At 37.5% G+C, this 22,949-nt stretch overlaps 1 protein-coding gene across 2 annotated transcripts; it reads left to right on the top strand.

Moving 5' to 3' along the window:
- Nucleotides 1-4,174: 4,174 nt before the first annotated feature.
- LOC309513153 (interleukin-31 receptor subunit alpha) lies at nt 4,175-21,347 on the top strand. 2 transcript variants are annotated; one of them, XM_082188867.1, is made up of 18 exons: nt 4,176-4,263; nt 4,364-4,423; nt 5,021-5,056; nt 5,139-5,243; nt 5,328-5,445; nt 6,305-6,432; nt 9,184-9,317; nt 9,530-9,668; nt 10,587-10,669; nt 10,743-10,850; nt 11,387-11,495; nt 15,276-15,458; nt 16,559-16,657; nt 16,733-16,873; nt 17,680-17,820; nt 18,342-18,426; nt 18,509-18,590; nt 19,275-21,347. In XM_082188867.1, exons 2-18 carry the CDS (start codon nt 4,372-4,374, stop codon nt 19,554-19,556), a joined length of 2,025 nt encoding a protein of 674 aa, XP_082044993.1. In that variant the 5' UTR covers nt 4,176-4,263; nt 4,364-4,371; the 3' UTR covers nt 19,557-21,347. The 2 variants fall into 2 exon arrangements, with proteins under 2 accessions (XP_082044994.1, XP_082044993.1); XM_082188868.1 differs by lacking the exons at nt 18,342-18,426; nt 18,509-18,590; nt 19,275-21,347 and having other exon boundaries at nt 4,175-4,263; nt 16,733-16,893; nt 16,964-17,817.
- Nucleotides 21,348-22,949: the final 1,602 nt, after the last annotated feature.

Here is a 22,949-nt window from a genome sequence, read left to right as displayed (position 1 = left end):
ACAAACCGCTCGTTTCGTGTCTTAGGCCATCAATGTGTACTTACGATGGGGAATTGTTTAATTTGGACGATGGGGAATTTTTTTAATTTGGACTCTGTGCTTGTGTTTTGAGACAGTGACCATAGACCTGCATTATATGACTGACAGACAAGAACGGTTTGACCTAAAAATATAAAAATTGAAACTACTGCGGAAAAAAAGACACCTACATCTTGGATGACTTTGAGGTAAGCTAAAACATACCAAAAATTAATTTCAAAGTGAACTATCCCTTTAAGATACATTTAGTGGAGAAGCAGCAAAATGACTGAAGATATTAAGTGCTGAAAATGAAGTGAGTTTGTGGTAAAAATAAAAACAAAATCTGCCAATGGAGTCAGAAAAATAAACTTAATTCAAACTCCAGACTCCATTGGCAAATATTTGTTCTTATTTTTACCACAAACTAACTTCATTTTCAGCATTTTTTCAGTCTTAATATCTTCAGTCATGTTGCTGCTTCTCCACTAAATGTATCTTGATTTAAGAAATGTTTAGATATTAGTGCTGGAAACGAGACAGAAACACTGATGAAGAACACCATGTTCTGAAGTCCAGAGTTAGATCTGCTAAGTATTAAAGTGTGTGTGTCGTTCTGCGGCGTTTGTTCTCCTGATCTGGCGTGTGTTTCCCAAAGCAAACACAAGTTCCGTCGTTCCCAATAGAGTTCAATGGAAATTGCGATCCTAGTTGGCCAACGATGCTTTTGGGAAACGCACCCCAGAATGATTCCTCAAATCACGTGATCAGACTCATTTTCCCCTGATTAAGAGAAGAAACTAAATTCTCCATTGATTCTTTGGTGCATCCAAATGGGAAAGTCAATATGATATTATTGTGTGATGTTTTTAATTTAAGAGTGTGATTTCAACTTGCACTGGAGTCTGGACTCAAGTATAATAACCAGTTTCACACACATGATGTTGAGTCCAGACTCCAGTGTAAGTTGAAATCACATTCTTATATTGAGATTCATGCACTTGGTGAGTCACGAATCACGATAAGCATCAGCCGAACACATGACCGACCGAACAATGAACAATCTGTGAACTTGATCTGATGAACATGAGCTTACAGTTTTTTACAATCGCTATGACAATTTTTTCAATACTTTTAACAAATTTCCTAAACTCTTAACGCACCAACACACCTACAACACACAACTGGCAAAACAGTTCATTTCATGCTCAAAACCACACATTGTAAACTAAACTCCAACACTCATTTTCAAAATACAATAATACACTATGTCTCTAACAAAACACTGCAAATTTTTCAAAACACAAACATATGTTCTCATCCAACAGGAAGATTTAGTCAATCATGGTGTCATAAAAACACTAACATCAGATGGAATTACAGAAACTGCATTATTGTATATGTGTCAGGGATATGCCCTTACACCACACACAGTATATAGTGTTGATCATAGATTGTGTTTTGCACTGCAGTAATATGCAATAGAGCTGCCATTTATTATGTGAAAATACAAAATATACGAAGAATAAAAAAAAGAGAGTCATCTTCTAATTATATATTTGCATAATTCAATCAGCTGTTTCTCAGTAACAATAGAATAAAATACAGGGGATATATTTGTGTTTCAATTCACAGTATAAGCAGCTGTTCACCTTGACTTTAGCCTGTAAGGTTAGGTGTAGAACATGGTGTTATCTGTTCTGGCATACAGTGTTAAAGCACTGGTAAATTTGTGCAGTACAAATCCATAGTTTTGGTCTTGTTTGAGCTTGTGTGTAAAAGAAGTTCAAGCATTTTACATTTGTGTTAAAGCAACAAGAAATGTGTTAATAGTGTAGCTTACACAGACGGATGTAGTGCTAACTGTGTTAAAGGGATACTTTTACATTTTGCATTTGGCAGACGCTTTTATCCAAAGCGACTTACATTGCGTTATCCTATACATTTATACATAGGTATGTGTAATCCCCTGGGATCAAACCCACAACCTTGCATTGTTAACGCAATGCTCTTACCACTGAGCTACAGGAAAGGATACTCATTTTCATATTAAACTATGTTATTCCCTTATTAACTAAGACGAGTTGATGCATACCTCTCTCATCTCAGTGCACGCACTCAATCGCTCTGGCGCGCGGCGACACTCTGATAGCACTTATAGCTTAGCCCAGTTCATTCATTAGGGACCAAACAGAGATGAAGTAAGAAGCGACCAAACACCTCCACGTTTTCCCTATTTACATACAGTTACACGAGTAGTTACACGACCAAGTATGGTGTTACAATTATTACAATATAAAACATGGCACTTTTCTAAGCGGGTAAAAAGGATAACTATAATGTATGGCGGAATAGCACTCGGGAGCACTTCGACTCGGCGCAGTAAAAAGTCACGTTGGTTCCAGGCGGGTAATATATCGACCGGAAGTTGAAGCCGGCTGTGTGCCACCATCTTGTAGCAGAACTTCACTTGCGTTAGCATTTCCATTGACTCCCATTCATTTTGGCGTCACTTTGACAGTGAATAACTTTACATCTGAGGCGTTTAAAGACTCCATTTGTCCATTATTTATTTCTAAAGAAACACGACAATGTATAAAGGGCTCCATTACCTTCTATGTTACATTATGGCCCCGTAGAAACAGTTTTTGTAAAAACAGGCTAACGATTGCGTCATAACCACTCGACTCTCTGTCGCACAGTAGAGAGATTACCGTACAGACAGGAGGAGAAGTTCGCAGGCAATCGGGGGGACGTCAAGGGAATAACATTTTAAAATAAATACTATACAAAATAATTAATCAGAATACTTACTCCTGCTCACTCACGCCAAAGAACTCTTTGCTCAAGCTCGCCGTCTCTGCAAGATTAACGTTGGCAGTTTGCACGCACAGCTACTAGAAGATTTACATCTGTCAGACAGATTGCTCACGTCATCAAGCTTAGTTTGATTCGGTTTGAGTCTGCGCGTCAGGAATGGAAGTGCTAAAAAATCGCTAAAAATGGGCTTCACTTGTCTCAATTGAGTTCCAATGAGATGGCTCTGTCCACTTCTTATACTGTCTATGGTTGGTTCTAATGACAGAAGTGAGAGGGAGAGAGGATTTTTCAGGAGTGATGATATTACTGCGCCGAGTCGAAGTGCTCCCAAGTGCTATTCCGCCATACATTATAGTTAAGGGAATAACAACATAGTTTAATATGAAAAAACGGTGGAATGTTCCTTTAACAGTTTTGGAAATTGGAAAAATCTGTCATAGCAATCGTAAAAAACTGTAATTTCATTGCCATAATCATCATGATTCTGTTGAATCTCCTCTATGATGGCCAATACTCTGATTGATTGATTGATTGATTGATTGATTGATTGGTGTCTTGAAACTCGTGTTTTTCACCAGTTTCATCAGGAGTGTGTGACGACGGTGTTTGTGTTGATTGCGACTGAGCACTTTCTGAACTGTTTTTGCACTGATTGATTGAGACACCGATTCATTTACTTTATTTCTGGTACCATTTCTGTCTTCCTGTAGCTTTGAAGTTTAATCTGCTCTTTAAAAATGTTGCAACTCGTGTGACGTACGTTCATAAGATCGTGTTCATCAACAGTTTCTGAGGAATTAACCGTTTAAAATGTGGAAATCTTGACTATTTTCTTTCCAGCATGTGATTCTTTTCCTTTGTTCATTCGACTAAACTCTAAACATTTCTTACGTCAAACGATGTTTCATGTGTTAACATTAGTGAAGTTAACTACGAACAACACTTCTACAGCATTTATTAATCATAGTTCATGCTAAACTCAACATTTACCAACAGTACATTTTAAGATCAAGAGTTGCATCGGTTTACGTTAGTTAATGAACATGAATATTTTGATTAATAGCGCTAACATTAAATCTCATTGTTGGTTTATATTTTAAACGTTAACCAATTAGATTTAGGCCTATTACAACTATAAAAATCATATTATTGTAAATTGATGTTCAAATGCTGCAGTTTTTCCGAACAGGCCCTTTTCTCAGATAGATGACCGATAACAGATGAAATCTCCTGTCGATTTGTTCAGTTCGACTGAATTCAACCACCAGTGAAATGGAAGGAAAGAGTCAAAGGAAGTGTTTTTCTGCAGTTTCACCTCGATGTTATCAGTGTTCCTCTAAACCTACGAGAAACCGTGAGACACAGAAAGCCACAGAAGCCCAGCGTTTCCAACAGCATGCGAGCGATTCCAGTCCATCAAACCGAGTGTGTTTGATTTATATCATACGCTTAGTTTTCTTTTGCTGTTGAGGTTATTTTTCATGCTTTTAATTTAAAACCACATCACACTTTTTTTTTTTTGCAGATGAGAAAATGTGCGGCAGAAGATCTCTGTGTGTGTTGATCTGTGTGTTCTGCTTCTGTTGTAAGTAATCTTCTACATGTGTGTGTCTCTGATTGTGTTTGATTTAGTTATTTCAAGGTGTCTTATATTATATACTTATATTTAAGTACTGATTAATAATAATTAACAGCACAACTATATGGTTAGGATAGGATTAGGTTTTGGTTTAGGGTAAATTGCATGTAAATTATGCAATGTAATGTTATTACTATAGTACATAAGGACACTTTGTACTTGTTTTACAGTACAGATTGTTTCAGAGCAGAATAACAGAATCTATTTTGCACTGCTAAAATATTCTTAAATCAAGACCTTTACTTGAGAACCAAAATGACGGAAGATAAAAAGAAAAATTAATCAAAACTAAGTGACTATATCCTTAATATCTCACAATGGGGTCTGAAAAAAATAAGCTTGTTTTCTCTTTGAATTAAAATGTATTTTTCTGACCCCACTTCGTTTAGTGAATGTTTAGATACTTAGAGAAAGGAAATATTTTTTTGCAGTGTGCAAACTTGCTGAAAAAAGACAATGGTTTCATTAATTAGCTTAAATCAGTTCAGTTTTGATTCAGTTTTGTTCAATAACTTTGTGAAGTTCATCAATTATGATTTACAGGTGCTTTGAAGAGAGAGCCTGTTTTCAGCATTCAAGGTAAAATTCCATTGTTGACACACATGTGCATTAAAAACATCCTAGTACATGAAGTGTGTGAGTGAATGAGACTGTTTTCCAGAGCTCACGGTGACTGGGAAAGACCTGAAGAATTGTGGGAAGAATATGTGTGTGATGTCCAACGCTAAGTGTCCCACAGAATCAGATGTTCTCACTGCAACTCCTGGTGCGAGTGCTTTAATGAGCCCGACACGGGTTTATCCTCATATCTGCAGCTGGTTCAGTTTTAACGTCCATCTTTGTTCTCTAGAGAGATTTGTGAACACGTCATGCCACTTTCTGTCCCATGAGGAGTCGATCACCTGCAAGTGGCTTCAGAATACGAGCGGCGTCTGGACGGAAACCACCAGTACCTTCATTTTCAGACGGTAACGGTTTCATTTCTTCAGGACGGCATGCTTTAGTGTCAGATCATGCATCAGAAACCTGTCGAAGCTTGATTCCACCATGGAATAAAAAATAGAAAAGATAATTGCACATTTGTATCTCTCAATTTTTAACGTTTTCTCGCAATTGCGAGTAGCTATGCTAATCACAATTCTGACATGTAAACTCGGAATTACGAGTTATGTCGCAATTCTGAAAAATAAAGTCACAGTCGCAATTCTGAGAGAATTGCAAAATGTAAACTCACAATTGGACGTTATAATCAGTAATCACAATTCTGCAAAACAAAGTCGCAGTCTTTAGAAATAGTCAGAATTGCAAGTTATAAAGTCGCAACTCTGAGAAATAAATGTGGAATTCTGAAAAATAAAGTTGCAATTCTGAGAAACAAAGATTTAAACTCACTATTGAGAGTTATAAAGTCAAAATTCTGAGAAATAAAGGCACAATTCTGCGAATCAGTCACAATTCTGAGAAATAGTCAGAATTGCAAGATGTAAATTCACAATTGCGAGTTATAATTAAAGTAAAAATTCTGACAAATAAAGTCGCAATTCTTAAAAACAAAGTCGCAATGTTGCAAAACAAAGTCACATATTTTGAGAAACTAATTTTCTCAAAATTGCGAGTTTATAGGCTATCTCACAATTCGGACTTTATAACTCAGAATTGCAAGTTTGTAAATCAGAATTGCGAGATAAAAATGTGCAATTACCGTTTTTCTTTTTTTTAATCCCGTGGCAAAAACAAGCTTCCATAGAAACCTCCATTAGACCAGCTGAAAATAAACTAATCCGTCTTGATACGAACTGGCATGCTAATATAATTTTTGTTTTATAGAACTGACGTCTACTGTCCTGCCATTATAAATTTCTATTCACATTTCAATTTAACCATCAAGTCAAAGAGTGTCTTCGGCCAGGAAGAGTGGTTCTCTGATGTCTATCCAGTGATCATTGAGGAAATCGGTAAGATAAGATGACAGCAGGGGTCTAGAAAGTACTGAGACATTGTATTGAAAGTTGAATCAGCATTTTATAGTTGCTTTTAAGGTCTTTATAGCTAAGTACCTACACAAAAAATACTTGAGTGAAAGTAAAAAACTATCTGCATTGAATTTTACTGAAGTATTTGAAAGTTGAAAAATTAAATGCTTTTCAAAGGTTTTTAATGAGGTTTCATCAACAAAGTTCGGGATGATCTATCCAATCAACATGTCATCAGCAATTTACATGTCTATCCTATCAGCAAGAGAGGAGGCCAATATCTATATATACAGTTGACTCACCGACATTCCTCGACAGTTTTTCATCATCATTAAGTCCAAACATCATTGGGTTATGTTGGAACTTTTACCAATTAATTAATGTAATGTTTTTCATCATCCCTCCACTACCCTGACTCCTCACTTCCTACCACAGACAGGAATACCTTTTACTCTATCTGACTTATTTGTAAGTGCGAACTTGTGAAAATAGACTTTTGAAAACTAGAGACAGTACAGATTTTCTCATTATAGTATTTGTAAAGAAACCTGAACCGTGTTTACACTCCAGTTCATCCATTTATGGTGATGGTTATAATGAAAACATTACTGTAGCTATGGCCTTTATAACTTTTTATTTAATTTTAGCATAAAATAAACTTGATTAATTATGGTGATAAACATGACACTGATGATTGTATGCTCTGATGTGTTGGGTTGTGATGTGATGGGTTGTGTTGTGATGGGTCGTGTTGTGATATGATGGGTTGAGAGGTCATGTGATGGGTTGAGATGTGATGGGTTGTGTGTGATATGATGGGTTGTGTTGTGATGTGATGGGTTGTGATGTGATGTGATGGGTTGTGTTGTGATGTGATGGGTTGTGTTGTGATGGGTCGTGTTGTGATATGATGGGTTGAGATGTGATGGGTTGTGTTGTGATATGATGGGTTTAGAGGTGATATGATGGGTTGTATTGTGATGTGATGGGTTGTGTTGTGATGGGTCGTGTTATGATGTGATGGGTTGTGTTGTGATATGATGGGTTTTTGAGGTGATATGATGGGTTGTGTTGTGATATGATGGGTTGAGATGTGATGGGTTGTGTTGTGATATGATGGGTTTAGAGGTGATATGATGGGTTGTGTTGTGATGTGATGGGTTGTGTTGTGATGTGATGGGTTGTGTTGTGATGTGATGGGTCGTGTTGTGATATGATGGGTTGAGAGGTGATGTGATGGGTTGTGTTGTGATATGATGGGTTTAGAGGTGATGTGATGGGTAGTGTTGTGATGGGTCTTGTTGTGATATGATGGGCTGAGATGTGATGGGTTGTGTTGTGATATGATGGGTTGTGTTGTGTTGTGATGGGTTGTGTTGTGTTGTGATGTGATGGGTTGTGTTGTGATGGGTCGTGTTGTGATATGATGGGTTGAGAGGTCATGTGATGGGTTGAGATGTGATGGGTTGTGTGTGATATGATGGGTTGTGTTGTGATGTGATGGGTTGTGTTGTGATGTGATGGGTTGTGTTGTGATATGATGGGTTTAGAGGTGATATGATGGGTTGTATTGTGATGTGATGGGTTGTGTTGTGATGGGTCGTGTTATGATGTGATGGGTTGTGTTGTGATATGATGGGTTTTTGAGGTGATATGATGGGTTGTGTTGTGATATGATGGGTTGAGATGTGATGGGTTGTGTTGTGATATGATGGGTTTAGAGGTGATATGATGGGTTGTGTTGTGATGTGATGGGTTGTGTTGTGATGGGTCGTGTTGTGATATGATGGGTTGAGAGGTGATGTGATGGGTTGTGTTGTGATATGATGGGTTTAGAGGTGATGTGATGGGTAGTGTTGTGATGGGTCTTGTTGTGATATGATGGGCTGAGATGTGATGGGTTGTGTTGTGATATGATGGGTTGTGTTGTGTTGTGATGGGTTGTGTTGTGATGTGATGGGTTGTGTTGTGATGTGATGGGTTGAGAGGTGATGTGATGTGATGGGTTGAGATGTGATGGTCGTGTTGTGATATGATGGGTTGAGAGGTGATGTGATGTGATGGGTTGAGATGTGATGGTCGTGTTGTGATATGATGAGTTGAGAGGTGATGTGATGTGATGGGTTGAGATGTGATGGGTCGTGTTGTGATATGATGGGTCGCGTTGTGATATGATGGGTTGAGAGGTGATGTGATGGGTTGAGATGTGATGGGTTGAGATGTGATGGGTCGTGTTGTGATATGATGGGTCGTGTTGTGATATGATGGGTTGAGAGGTGATGTGATGGGTTGAGATGTGATGGGTCGTGTTGTGATATGATGGGTTGAGAGGTGATGTGATGTGATGGGTTGAGATGTGATGGGTCGTGTTGTGATATGATGGGTCGCGTTGTGATATGATGGGTTGAGAGGTGATGTGATGGGTTGAGATGTGATGGGTTGAGATGTGATGTGATGGGTTGTGTTGTGATGTGATGTAATGGGTTGTGTTGTGATGTGATGTGATGTGATGGGTTGTGTTGTGATGTGATGTGATGTGATGGGTTGTGTTGTGTTGTGTTGTGATGTGATGGGTTGTCTTGTGATGTGATGGGTTGTCTTGTGATGTGATGGGTTGGGTTGAGATGTGATGGGTTGTGTTGTGATGTGATGGGTTGTGATGTGATGGGTTGTCTTGTGATGTGATGGGTTGAGATGTGATGGGTTGTGTTGTGATGTGTCTGAATGTTGTAGTTCAGGCTCCTCGGCCGGTGATCACATCTGTTAACGTCACAGACTCGTCAGTCAACGTCACATGGAATGGCGGGACAATAACTAAATGCCGAATCCGCTACAAACGCCTCAACGCAGAGTCATGGACAGAAAAGGTCAGAAATGACAGAAATAGCTTGAACATATGTTTTTGTTGTGTGGATGCTTATTTTAATTTGTTTTATTTTATATATCTTTTTTTAAATGATCTTATTTTACTTTTTTTATTTTTTTGATCATTTTTATATTTTACTTCATTAGATCTCTGAATCTGATTGATGATGCTTAGAGATGCTCATTTAAGTAAAATCTTCTGCTTCTATGTCAGACTGCCTCAGAGGAGTCTCTGTTCGTAATTGAGGGTTTACAGGCCTTCAGCGAGTATCATCTGAGCGTCTCCTGCGTTCATGATCACAGCCGGTGGAGCGACTGGAGCGAAGAGACACGAGTAAAGACGTCAGAGAGCCGTGAGTGACCCGAACAGAGCTGATGCAGTGGCCCTGAATGTTGTTCATTAGATCCTGTGTCTGAATCTGTTCAGGCTTCTGATCATTTCTACTCACACTTGCTTTAAAGGGATAGTTCACCCAACAATGAAAATTAGCCCATGATTTACTCTCCCTCAAGTCATCCTAGGTGTATATGACATTCTTCTTTCAGCCGTAAACAATCAGAGTTATATAAAAAAATGCCCTGGCTCTTCCAAGCTTTATAATGGCAGTGAATGGATGTTTCTTCTGTTTTGAAGTCCATAAAAATGCAATTTTATCATGGATAGATGCACTTTTATGGACTTCAAAAAATATACGGCCATTCACTGCTATTATAAAGCTTGGAAGAGCCAGGACATTTTTTAATATAACTCTGATTGTTTACGTCTGAAAGAAGAATGTCATATACACCTAGGATGACTTGAATAATAATAATAATAATAAGTTTATTTTATATAGCGCCTTTCTCAAACCCAAGGTCGCTTTACATAGTAGGAAGGCAAGGAAACACAACAACAACAACCAAAACAATACAACAAGACAAGTTATTTATATTAAGCTATGAGTTAGGTGTGGAGAAGTGATCATTAAACAAAAAGGTCTTGAGATGTGCTTTAAAGAAGGGAAGAGATGGACAGTCACGAAGAGGTTGTGGGAGGCGGTTCCAGAGTTTGGGGGCCAAGGCACTGAAGGACCTGCCACCCAGAGTGCAGAGTCTGGAGCGGGGGATAGCCAAGAGATTTCATTTTTGGGTGAACTATCCCTATAATGTAACGTCATTCACACAGACTGAAGTTTCCTAATGTGTTTGAATCTAAAATCTTGACTCTGACCATTTTCCTGCTGTCATGTTCTTTTCCATAAACACACGAGGTCTTTGGCTTGTGTTTGCAGCGCCGTCTGCGCCTCTCTCGCTCAGTTATTACGTGGCTTCAGATGTAAACTCCGGGGTTCGGCAGCTGCTGCTTCTCTGGAAGGTAATATTCTTCAGGTGTGTTTGTGTATCGTCTCTCGCGTGCTGTCAGCCTTCAGTCGTGTGTGTTTCTGAAGGCTCTGGACGTCACCGATGCTCGAGGACTCATTCGAGGGTATGAAGTGTCGTACATGCCCACCAAACAGCCCTCTCTGAAGACAACCAACCACACCACTGAGCTCAAGGTAAATTCTGTTTATTTTATTGTATTTTATTTATTTGAACTTTTTACATTTTTACTTTTATTAATTACATTTTATTTTAATGTTCATTTAACTTGAATTTTTAAATTTTAAATGTAAATAAAAAAAAAATTTATTTCCTTCTATTTGATGTTATATTATTTTATTGTATTTATATATTTTTATTTTATTTTTATTTATATATTATAATCTTTTATTTTTTTATGTTTTTATTTGACATTTTATTAATTAATTGTATATATTTTCAAATAATTTTTATATAATTAACTTGAATTTTTTTTAATGTATTTTATTTTTTAATTTATATTAAAAAATATTCACTTTTTTTTGTATTTTGTAAATGTTCATTTACATTTTTTAATTATTTATTTTTATATATTTTTAGTATTATAATTATATTTGTATTATTTTTATTACATTTACAAATGATTGGTGTTGGTGTGATTGTGATAAAGGTGTGTTTATGAGTATCAGGTTGTGTTAGACGGATAGAGGAATGAATGCTGTTGTTTCTGAAGGCTGTAGTTCTGGTCATGGCAGAGGAATATGAGGTGACCGTACGGGCTTATAACAGCGCTGGACACTCGCCTCACCGCCGGCTCCTCATCGACGCGTCTCGTTCTCACGGTGAGCAGCCGTCGTCTCTCATTAGTGTGATTCATCTGTAGTGCATACTTGATAGGTAAGGCAAGTTTAATAAAATAGCACATTTCATACACAATGGTAGTTCAAAGTGCTTTACTTAAAAAGGATTTTGAAATAATCATAAAATAATCAAAACAGATGCATAAGAGATAAAATACTGGATTTAAAATGCATTAAAGGGATAGTTCACCCAAAAATGAAAAATAGTCATTCTTTTTTGAAGTCTTTTGAATGCACTTTTATGATGGACAGATGCACTTTTATGATGGATAGATGCACTTTTATGATGGATAGATGCACTTTTATGATGGATAGATGCACTTTTATGATGGATAGATGCACTTTTATGATGGATAGATGCACTTTTATGATGGATAGATGCACTTTTATGATGGACAGATGCACTTTTATGATGGATAGATGCACTTTTATGATGGATAGATGCACTTTTATGATGGATAGATGCACTTTTATCATGGATAGATGCACTTTTATGATGGATAGATGCACTTTTATGATGATAGATGCACTTTTATCATGGATAGATGCACTTTTATGATGGATAGATGCACTTTTATGATGGATAGATGCACTTTTATGATGGATAGATGCACTTTTATGATGGATAGATGCACTTTTATCATGGATAGATGCACTTTTATGATGGATAGATGCACTTTTATCATGGATAGATGCACTTTTATGATGGATAGATGCACTTTTATGATGGACAGATGCACTTTTATGATGGACAGATGCACTTTTATCATGGATAGATGCACTTTTATCATGGATAGATGCACTTTTATGATGGATAGATGCACTTTTATGATGGACAGATGCACTTTTATGATGGACAGATGCACTTTTATCATGGATAGATGCACTTTTATCATGGATAGATGCACTTTTATGATGGATAGATGCACTTTTATGATGGACAGATGCACTTTTATCATGGATAGATGCACTTTTATGATGGACAGATGCACTTTTATAATGGATAGATGCACTTTTATGATTGACAGATGCACTTTTATGATGGACAGATGCACTTTTATCATGGACAGATGCACTTTTATGATGGACAGATGCACTTTTATGATGATAGATGCACTTTTATGATGGACAGATGCACTTTTATCATGGATAGATGCACTTTTATGATGGACAGATGCACTTTTATGATGGATAGATGCACTTTTATGATGGACAGATGCACTTTTATCATGGATAGATGCACTTTTATGATGGACAGATGCACTTTTATGATGGATAGATGCACTTTTATGATTGACAGATGCACTTTTATGATGGACAGATGCACTTTTATCATGGATAGATGCACTTTTATGATGGACAGATGCACTTTTATGATGGACAGATGCACTTTTATCATGGATAGATGCACTTTTATGATGGACAGATGCACTTTTATGATGGACAGATGCACTTTTATGATGGACAGATGCACTTTTATGATGGACAGATGCACTTTTATTAATTTCAAGAGCCAGGACATTTATAATTTGTTCATTCATTAATTAATTCATTAATTCATTATTTATTTGTAGAGCACATTTAAAAACAACCCATGGTTGACCAAAGTGCTGAACAGGACAAAATAATCAATACAAGGAAATAGTAAAATTGCAAGAGCAGTCAATATGATTACAAGCATACTAAAATAAATAACACATAGAATATAATACAATTACAAGTTAAGAAAATAGATTAAGGATCAGCATTAAGAAAGTGTCTTTTAAGCTTTGATTTGAAAGTGGCAACTGACGACTCTAATCTAATTGATAATGGTAGGCTATTCCATAATTTGGGGCCTGCTATTTCAAAGGCTCGGTCACCTCGATGTTTCAGTCTCGATCGACGTACAGAGAGCAATCTAAGGTTACTAGACCTAAGTGACCTGGGTGGGTTGTGGTAGTGTATTAGGTCCGATAGGTACCCCGGTGCTAGGCCGTGTAATGATTAAAAAACAAAAATCAAAATTTTGAACTCTATTCTCTTTTTGACTGGTATCCAATTTAGAGAGGTTAGGCTAGGCGTAATGTGATCGAACTTTCGACTACCAGTCAACAGCCTGGCAGCAGCATTTTGTACTAATTGAAGGCGCCCAATTGATGATTGGTTAGCTCCAAAATAAAGTGAATTACAATATTCTAGTCGTGAAGTGATAAACGCATGAATGACTATTTCGAAATTCTTAGAAGAAAGAAAAGATTTTACTTTTGCGAGACGCCGTAAGTGAAAGAAACAGGATTTAACAACAGAGTTAATTTGTTGGTCAAACTTAAGGCCTGAATCGAACAGGAAACCTAGATTTTTTGCCGATGAAGTAACATGAGGATTTAATTCATCAAGATCTAAAGTACCGGAGTCATAGCGATCATTTGATCCAAACAGTATTACTTCAGTTTTGTTTTCATTAAGAGCTAAAAAATTTTGTGTAAGCCATAGCTTCACTTCCTGAAAACATGCAAGAAGGACTTCTAAAGAGCTTGAGTTGTTTTGTTTAAATGGAAAGTACAATTGGGTGTCGTCGGCATATAAATGAAATGACACTCCGTGTTTAGAAAAAATAGAACCCAATGGTAACAGATAAAGAGAGAATAATATCGGAGCTAGAATGGATCCCTGTGGTACACCGCAGGAGAGATGTGCTGCTGAGGAAGTGCAATTTTCAATACATACAGAGAATGTTCTATTAGTTAAAAAAGACTGAAACCAATTTAAAACGGTGCCATGAATGCCTAAATTCTTCAGTCGAAGAATAAGGGTTGAGTGATCGACCATATCAAAGGCAGAGCTCAGATCTAAGAGGACCAGGGCAACAGCACTCCCAGTATCTGTAGCCAGCATAATATCATTAGTGACGTTCAGTAAAGCGGATTCAGTACTGTGCAGTTTCCTAAATCCTGACTGGAAAGTATCATATAATGAATTTGTACTCATGTAGGAATGTAATTGATTGAGAACGACCTTTTCCAGGATTTTCGAAATAAATGGAAGATTAGAAATAGGTCTGAAGTTACTTAAATCAGATGTATCGAGATTAGGTTTTTTCAATAGGGGAGTGACTGTGGCATGTTTTAGGCAATCTGGTAGCGTACCAGTTTTCAAACAAAAGTTGATAAAAAATAGGAGATCAGGCCCTATGATATCAATAATTTGCTTAAAAAAGTGTGACGGAATAGTATCATTAGGACAAGAGGTAGGTTTTAGATGTTCAACAATGTCTTTGCAGGTAGTTAACGAAATTGGATCAAACATGCTCCAGGTAGATGGGCATCTAGGCACTTCAGGGAAAACAGGAGAGCTCTGCGTTGTTTCTGGTCTTAACCTTATTATCTTTGTGATAAAAAAAGATGAAAAATGTTCACATAAAAAATCAGACACATCAGGGAAAGCATCAACCACAGGGTTTAAAACAGAGTCAATGGTAGAAAATAAAATTCTTGGTCTATGCTGATTTTTGGAAACAATTTCAGCAAAGTATTTTGATTTGGCAGACTTGACAGCTTTCTGGAAAACATGAAGAGATTTCTGAAAGAATTTGTCTGAAAGAAGAATGTCATGACTTGAGGATGAGTAAATCATGGGCTAATTTGAACTATCCCTTTAAAAACAAATAAGAAATGGGTCTACATAAATAAGATGATACACAGATGTGTGAATGTGTGTGAGTTAGTCTGTATGATGCAGTGTTTTGTGAGTTGTGTAAGGATCTGGATCGTGTTCCCTCAGATGTGTGGTCGGTGAAGGCTCTCTGGGTTTATTCTGACGGCTCCTCGCTGCGGATCCGATGGGATCGTGACGTCACTCGTGTAAACGTCAGCGAGTTCGCCATCGGATGGAGCGCCGTCACGGACCCCGGACACACACACTGGCAGCGAGTCGACGGATCCACGTTCACAGCCCGTCTCACAGGTCAACGGAGGGTCTGGGATTATAAAACATGTGAAACGTAGACATATAACAATATTACTGTGTCTGGCACACTTTTAATCCAACAAGCAAAATAAACAAGCATTGATATCTAATGCATTATGTGTTATTTTAGAGCATTAATATTTACAATATGGTTTTATTTTTTAACATTAGTTGGCTGCATTAGTTAACATGAACTAACATGAACAGCATTTATTAATGTAAGTTAATATTACTCTCAACATTTACTAATACATTATTAAGAGCAAACATTTTGATGATTTTATTCATTAAACAATCAGATTTTTATTAACTAACATTAATAAATACTGTAAGACTATATTGCACATTGTCAGTTCATGCATTTCTATTTAACTATTGTTAAATAGAATATAAAGTGTTACCAATATTGTTTTAATATTGTATATTTTTAATATTTAATATTGTATATTTTTAAAGATTTTTAATAATATTGTTCACTGTAATCAAGTAAAAATAACCGTATTAATGTACATTACTTCTTTAGATGACACTTTTCTGTAAAGTGACTTCAAAATGAGGAAAATTCAACAGGCAATTAATCTTACAGTAATGAAAATCTGTTTCTGTCTCGTTTTCCAGCACAAATATCCAAAAATTCTTAAATCAAGATACATTTACTGTAGAAGAAGCAAAATCACTGAAGATATTAAGTCTCATTTAATGAAAAAATTATCAAAATGAATGCTTCAAACAAGAACAAATATCTGCCAATAGGGTCAGAAAAATAGCTTATTTATAATAGTTTATTAAAGTTTATTTTTCTCACTCCACTGTCAGATATTTGTTCTTGTTTTAAGCACAAACTCACTTCATTTTGATTCATTTTGTCAGTCTTAATATCTTCACTCGTTTCTCTTCTCCAGTAAATGTGTCTCGAATTAAGAATGTTGAGATATTTGTGCTGGAAAACAAGTGTCAAATACTGAGGAAGAACATCATCTTTTGCCGTGTTGTGTTAAAACGTGACCTGGATATGATTTCTTGATATTCTCAAACACTTATGAAAAGCTTATTTATAACATAAAGTTGCATCTAAATGTAATCTCATGTTGTGGTAGGCCTCAAACAGGACGAGATCTACAACATCAGTGTGTTTCCCGTCTACGACTCTCTCTGTGGGCCTCAGACCTCCATCTCTGCCGATCTACAACACGGAGGTAAAGGTCGACTCACGGATTAAAGCTTCACAAGCTGTTGACGGATGTTGAGTTATATCCTCTTACTTTGCTCAGCTCTGCTGGATGTGGGAGGGTTTCGTGTGGTGAACGTGTCGCGCTCGTCTCTGGCGGTGCAGTGGACGTGGAAGGAGGCGAAGCCCAGAGTTAAAGTGATTCAGTACAAGCTCGTGCTGAGAGGAGAACATGGAACTGAGTGTAAGTCAGTCTGGAGTCAAGTCACCCTCATTTATACAGCGCTTTAACAATATTCATATCATACTGAGTGTAAATCAGTCTGGAGTCAAGTCACCCTCATTTAAACAGCGCTTTAACAATATTCATATCATACTGAGTGTAAGTCAGTCTGGAGAGAATCTCGTTCTGTTCTCGTGGGTCAAAATGACCCGGAGCACTAAAATTAAACTTTTTTTTTTTTGGTCCAGAAAGCTTATTTTATTTCATTTTGATAATATTTTTTCGATTTTTAAATGCATTTTTTTCTAGATTTGAGCAATAAATAATAAATAAATAGTAATTTAAGCACATTCCTCAAATTCTTTTAACTTAAATTCAAAATAACTCACAATTTCATGCATTAACCTTTTAATTCAGCTCAAAATATCTTACATTGTGTGTCTTTGCCGACCTCTTGTGTGAAAATAATAATATAACATGATATTTCATAACTCTATACTCCTTATATCTCTATATGGAGTAAATGAGCTGTTCCTCTGGGTCATTTTTTGGTAAAGTTGAGCATTTTTTGTTAGAATTTTGAGCATTTTTAGGTGTTTCTATGTGTACTGAAGCATTCCTCACATTCCACTCATTCCTAATGGGGTCAAATTGACCCGCGCCGGAAGAATTTGTTACTTTTTAAAATTTCAACCCTAAAACTATCCAACAAAACAGAAGTCCTGGGGTCTTGAACCCCTCTGATGAACTCAATAAAAACATTTCTGGGTCAAAATGATCCGAGGGAAGGATGAGGGTTTAATCTCTCACTGAATGTGTTCTCTCAGCTCTCTCAGTCTTCCCAGATCAACATCAGCACTCGTTCCTCCAGCTCCATCCAAACACCAGATACTCCGTCTGCATACATGGAGAAACTGAGACCGGGAACTTCTCGAAGGCCTGTCTGGACGTCAACACACCACTGATAGGTCAGAGATGTTCTACAGACCATGATCTACACTGAGTGACGTTTGATGGTGTTTGACTGTTTTAAATCTGACCTGAATGCAGAAACACTGGTTAACCTAGGAGGTTTTTCTTGAAATTGTGGGACTGTTTCTCATTTAGGGTCATGAACATGTCTGCAAAGTTTCGACACTCTGATGTGTCGTGTAACGATAGTACACAATTTCAATGAAGAGTTTGACTGTAATGGTTGAAGGCAATGCACAAACCCAGAATTAAAAAGAAAATGATGTATTTTATTATGTCAGTTTCTGGGGTACATTAATGCACTTATTATGCATACGCTTTTATTCAAAGAAATGCACGCTGTGTTTATTAATTCATGCATGAGAATAAAATTGCACTGGAAAACCGTGTAACACAACCTCAAGTGTCTTATTGCTTTTAGAAACAGTTCAGAAGACTCGACCGATGAGGGTGATGTTACATCAAACATCATTTGTAAATCATTCATTCATGCATCTTTCTTTCTTTCTTTTGTCAGATTATAATGAGTTGATGAGATTTGCCCTTCCAGTGGTTCTCCTGCTGCTCGTCTTTGGGATATTCTCCGTGTCATCAATGACCGTGTAAGCACTGATCCGATGTGGAAATCAGTCTTTCAGTGTTTGTTGTGGCTCCAGTAATATCTCTGTAATCATTTACACACAGATGCAGGAAATATTTCCTCCCTGTCATCGCCAATCCGAGGTTCAGTCTGATCGGACGCTGGCTTCTCAACCCACATCTGCAGGTCACTCTCAATATTATCTTTTGGTTTGACAGTCATTAGTTTTAATTAAAGTTTCCCCTATTATGCTATTTATTTTTTATTTTTAGAACAGGATCACATGCATTCAAGTTCAAAAAACACTAGTTTCCTCATAATCTCCACTGCAGCATCAGCTCTTTTCTCTCAGTGTCTGAAACGCTTCGATTGAAGATTCAGTCTCTCTAAGCTCCGCCTCTCCGAGAGCTGCTCTGCTGTGATTGGTCAGAAAGCAAACACTCATTATCATATCTGAATCTCAGCTCTTGATCACAGTGATACGAACAGTAACGATGGCGTGGGTTTTACCGTATCAATCTCAGAGTCTTCTCGACATGAACAACACAAACTCTTCCAGATAAACTACAATGTTTGAGGGCGGGGCTAAGAGACGCTGATCAGCCAATCAAGACCAGAGGCGGGCATTATGCAAATTAGTTACAAACCTACTCAGGTTCAGCAGGACGAGTTCAGAATTCAGAATCACTTCTTTAGGAGACTAAAACTCCATTTATCTTATCTTAATATTAACGTGGCAGAGCTTTTACATTCTCAAACCGCTCTATTACTCACTGCATGAAAGGGAATATCACAAAAAGCTTTCTTACCAAAGTAAAATACAGCAAGAAAAGGCAGATTCTGTAGATGATGTGTGTGTGATGTTAACAGGGTAATGGAAAGATCTGTGTGCTGAAGCTGGAGAGTGTGTTCCCGTTCGACCAGCAGACGGAGAAGAACCTCATCCAAGTGGAGCACCGCGTGTCCTTGATATCCGAACACGAGGACGAGATCCCATCCCAGATCTGTACGACTCTGTGGAAACACAACTCTGACGCTCACACTCCCTCCAGTCCACTGGAGTACGTCGACTTACCCTTTTTAGCTGATCGTACTGGTTATGTTCAAAATGGACAAATTGTATCTCACCTTTCTGAGAAAACCTCAGACTGAGATCTACATGTTCCGCACATGTTGTGCGTTTAATCTCGTCTGAATCAACTCAGAAGAATCTCACACAACTTTCACATTTGCATTTGTATTATACAATGTTTGATGAAGTCGAATCCACATCGTGTGTTCAACAGAAGCGGCGGATCTCAACCTGAGGGCCTTTCAACAGTTTAAAACAAGATTATACAAAAAATCGTATTTTATGTTGCTATAATTTTCCAATGTTCCTTTTTAAACTCGTAACTGCACGCTTACATCTCACAATTTTTTTAATATTTCTTATGTTTTGTTTCCGCCACAAAATAAATTCACATTTCAATTTAATTCACACTTAATTGTATAGCGTTTTTCATACTCTTTATCTCACAATTCCGACTTTTTATCTCGCTCTTGCGAATTTATATCTTGCAATTCAGACCTTTTTTCACAATTGCAAGTTTAAATCTCACAACTTTGGAAAAAGGTTTGAACTGTGAGATAATTGCAGGTTTACATCTCAGAAAAAAGTCTTGAATTCAGTTTTATCAAATATAAGGCCATGTTTAAGACCTTAAATATGAGCGTCTCTGAGAAATTGGAGGAACTGGTGTATGCTGGAACTAAACTATCCCACACTTCAACAGTAACGTTCTCAAATGTTTACAGAACAAACCCAGTGTTCTTGTATCGTTCTCTATTTCTGTTATATTACATGATAGAAAGTCTAAGGTCTTCAATAGCTGTACAGCAAACCCATCTAATCTGCTGTCTGTTACATGCCAATTAATACTGTCAAGTTTGCACTTTTAAACATCCGCTCACTTACAAATAAATCACTTCTAGTTAATGATTTAATAACCACAAACAACCTGGATTTTATGTTTCTAAATGAAACTTGGCTTGAAGACACAACAGTCCTCAGTGAAACATCCCCTCATAACTTCACTCGTATGAGTGTCTGCAGAGCTGTAAAGAGAGGTGGGGGTGTAGAAGCGATATTTAAAGATGTCTATCAGTATCAACGTAAGAAAATATCATTTGGGAATTACCCGTCTTTCAAAAATCTGGGTATTGTGTTAAAGGTTCTCCACACATTTTACTCATCATTATTTACAGGCCTCCAAAATACTCTCCAGCCTTTGCTGAGGACTTTACAGAACTGTTATCAACAATTACCTCAGAGTTTGACTGTTTTGCCATTGCTGGAGATTTTAACATTCATATAGATAATGCAGAAACCAATATGGCAAAAGAAATCATAACGGTATTAAAAACTTTTGATCTGACTCAGCATGTACATGGACCCACACACAATCATGGACACACTCTAGATTTACTTATCAGTAAAGGCCATTGCACACTGAGTCCGAAATTTTCGTATGCGTTTTTTCGTGTTCGTCAGCCTTAAAATTCGTCACGCACAGAAACCTTGCACACTGAGTCCGATGCGTATTTATTAAACCTTTGCGGGAAAAAACGCAAAAAATACAAAATGGATTCGTCAAGCTGTGAGGATGATTTTGTTTTTGTTGCCCTCTTTCTTCTTAAAAAGAGAAAAAGAAAGAGGAAATATTGGGTCCATCCAATCCTGAGATTGCGCCGAGAGGAAGGAGTTTCACCTCCTTATCAAGGAGTTGCGAAATTATCCCAAACGATTCAAAATTTACCTCAGAATGTCAGTGGAACAGTTTGATGCTTTGCTAGCGATACTGGAGCCAAAAAGAAGACCACCAATTTCCGTGAACCAATCGATCCTGAACAGAGACTGGCAGTATATGTCTAAGGTATGGGCGCGCGTGCGCGCGCGCGCACACACACACACACACACACACGCACACACACGGCCGGCGGAAGCGCTGGGCAGACAGAACAGCTGTATACAGGTTATATTTTATACCCAAATAATACATGATTAGTAATCGAATTGGCTGCTTAATCCATTGTGGATTTTGTCGTTCGCTTGTACGGTGGCTCTGAATTGTCCAAAAAACCTCTCAAAATACTGGCTGTGGATGCGAAAAACGCAGAAAATCGAACCCGATCCGAATGTTTTTATTACGGACGAAAGTTTCGTAGACAGTGTGCAAGCGTGATTGACACAACGTGAGGTCGAATTTTTTTTTTAACGTGCGAACATTTCGGATGCGAATTTCGGACTCGGTGTGCAATGGCCTTTAAGGGTCTAAACATTTCATCGATTGTTATTAAGGATGTAGCACTATCTGATCATTTCTGTATTTTCTTTGATATATTGATCTCTCCTGCCACTGAAGCTAGATCTGTGTCTGTCAAGAAGAGATGCTTAAATGAGAACACTAGTGTACTATTTATGAAGGCTATATCCTTAACACCAAGCATATCTGCTGACTCTGTTGATTTTCTCCTTGATTCTTTTAACTCAAAAGTTAAAAGTGTAATTGATGATATTGCTCCTGTGAAAGTCAGGAAGAAGAGTGGCAGACAAAAAGCACCTTGGAGAAACTCAACAGCAGTGCAACATATGAAAAGACAATGCAGAAAAGCAGAGCGCATGTGGCGGAAGACAAAACTTGTAGTCCATTATAACATCTACAAAGACAGCCTTCATGCTTTCAATATGGAACTAGGCAAAGCTAGACAGACTTTCTTCTGGAATATTATAAACAGAAACAGAAACAACACACACACTCTTTTTGCTACAGTAGAGAGTCTAAAGCCCTATCCGGACGGGACTAGTTTAACATGGAGAGGGTAAAGTAATAGTTACCAGAGCTTCTCTGTGATTTTAGTCCCGTCTGAATGTTTATCTCAGTGATCATCATGGACAATGTCAGTAAAGATTACGACGACTTTTACCTTCAGTAAAAAGGTCCGGAAAAATGACCTCGGGTAATACTGATCCCGTGCGAATAGACCCGCTGTAAATATGTACGTAAATATTCCATAATTTCCTGTTTTAAATTAGTTTTCCAAATTTTTTCAAGTATGGAGACGCTTGGAAAAGCATTGAGTTGCGTTCTAGACGCTGGGACGAGTCTGTGGCAAAACTCAAGTGTTCTACACACACAATTCAGATCAGAGAGAAGATCGACAGCACTTGTTAGAGCAATATATTAAGCAACTATAGACCGATCTCAAATCTTCCTTTCATAGGCAAGATCATTGAAAAAGTTGTCTTCAATCAGCTGAACAACTTCCTAATCTCGAATGGATACTTTGACAATTTTCAATCTGGTTTCCGACCGCACCACAGCACAGAGACAGCGCTCATAAAGATAATAAACGATATTCGCTTAAATACTGATTCAGGCAAATTATCAGTGCTGGTACTACTCGACCTCAGTGCTGCATTTGACACTGTCGATCATAACATACTTCTGGACAGGCTGGAAAACTGGGTCGGGCTTTTCTGGGATAGTCCTAAAATGGTTCAGG

This window comes from Leuciscus leuciscus, assembly GCF_965113295.1.
Source record: "Leuciscus leuciscus genome assembly, chromosome: 13".
Classification (NCBI taxonomy): Eukaryota; Metazoa; Chordata; class Actinopteri; order Cypriniformes; family Leuciscidae; genus Leuciscus; species Leuciscus leuciscus.
The sequence above is the reverse complement of the archived record's forward strand: the minus strand, read 5'-3'. Positions and strand labels throughout refer to the sequence as shown.

Bases quoted from the DNA above. Each gene is read 5' to 3' on its own strand.
- LOC309513153 (XM_082188867.1), top strand. From the start codon at position 4,372: ATGTGCGGCAGAAGATCTCTGTGTGTGTTGATCTGTGTGTTCTGCTTC. The intron at 10,851-11,386 runs GTAAATTCTGTT...TTGTTTCTGAAG, and splicing joins ACCACACCACTGAGCTCAAG to GCTGTAGTTCTGGTCATGGC. The intron at 15,459-16,558 runs GTCAACGGAGGG...ATGTTGTGGTAG, and splicing joins GTTCACAGCCCGTCTCACAG to GCCTCAAACAGGACGAGATC.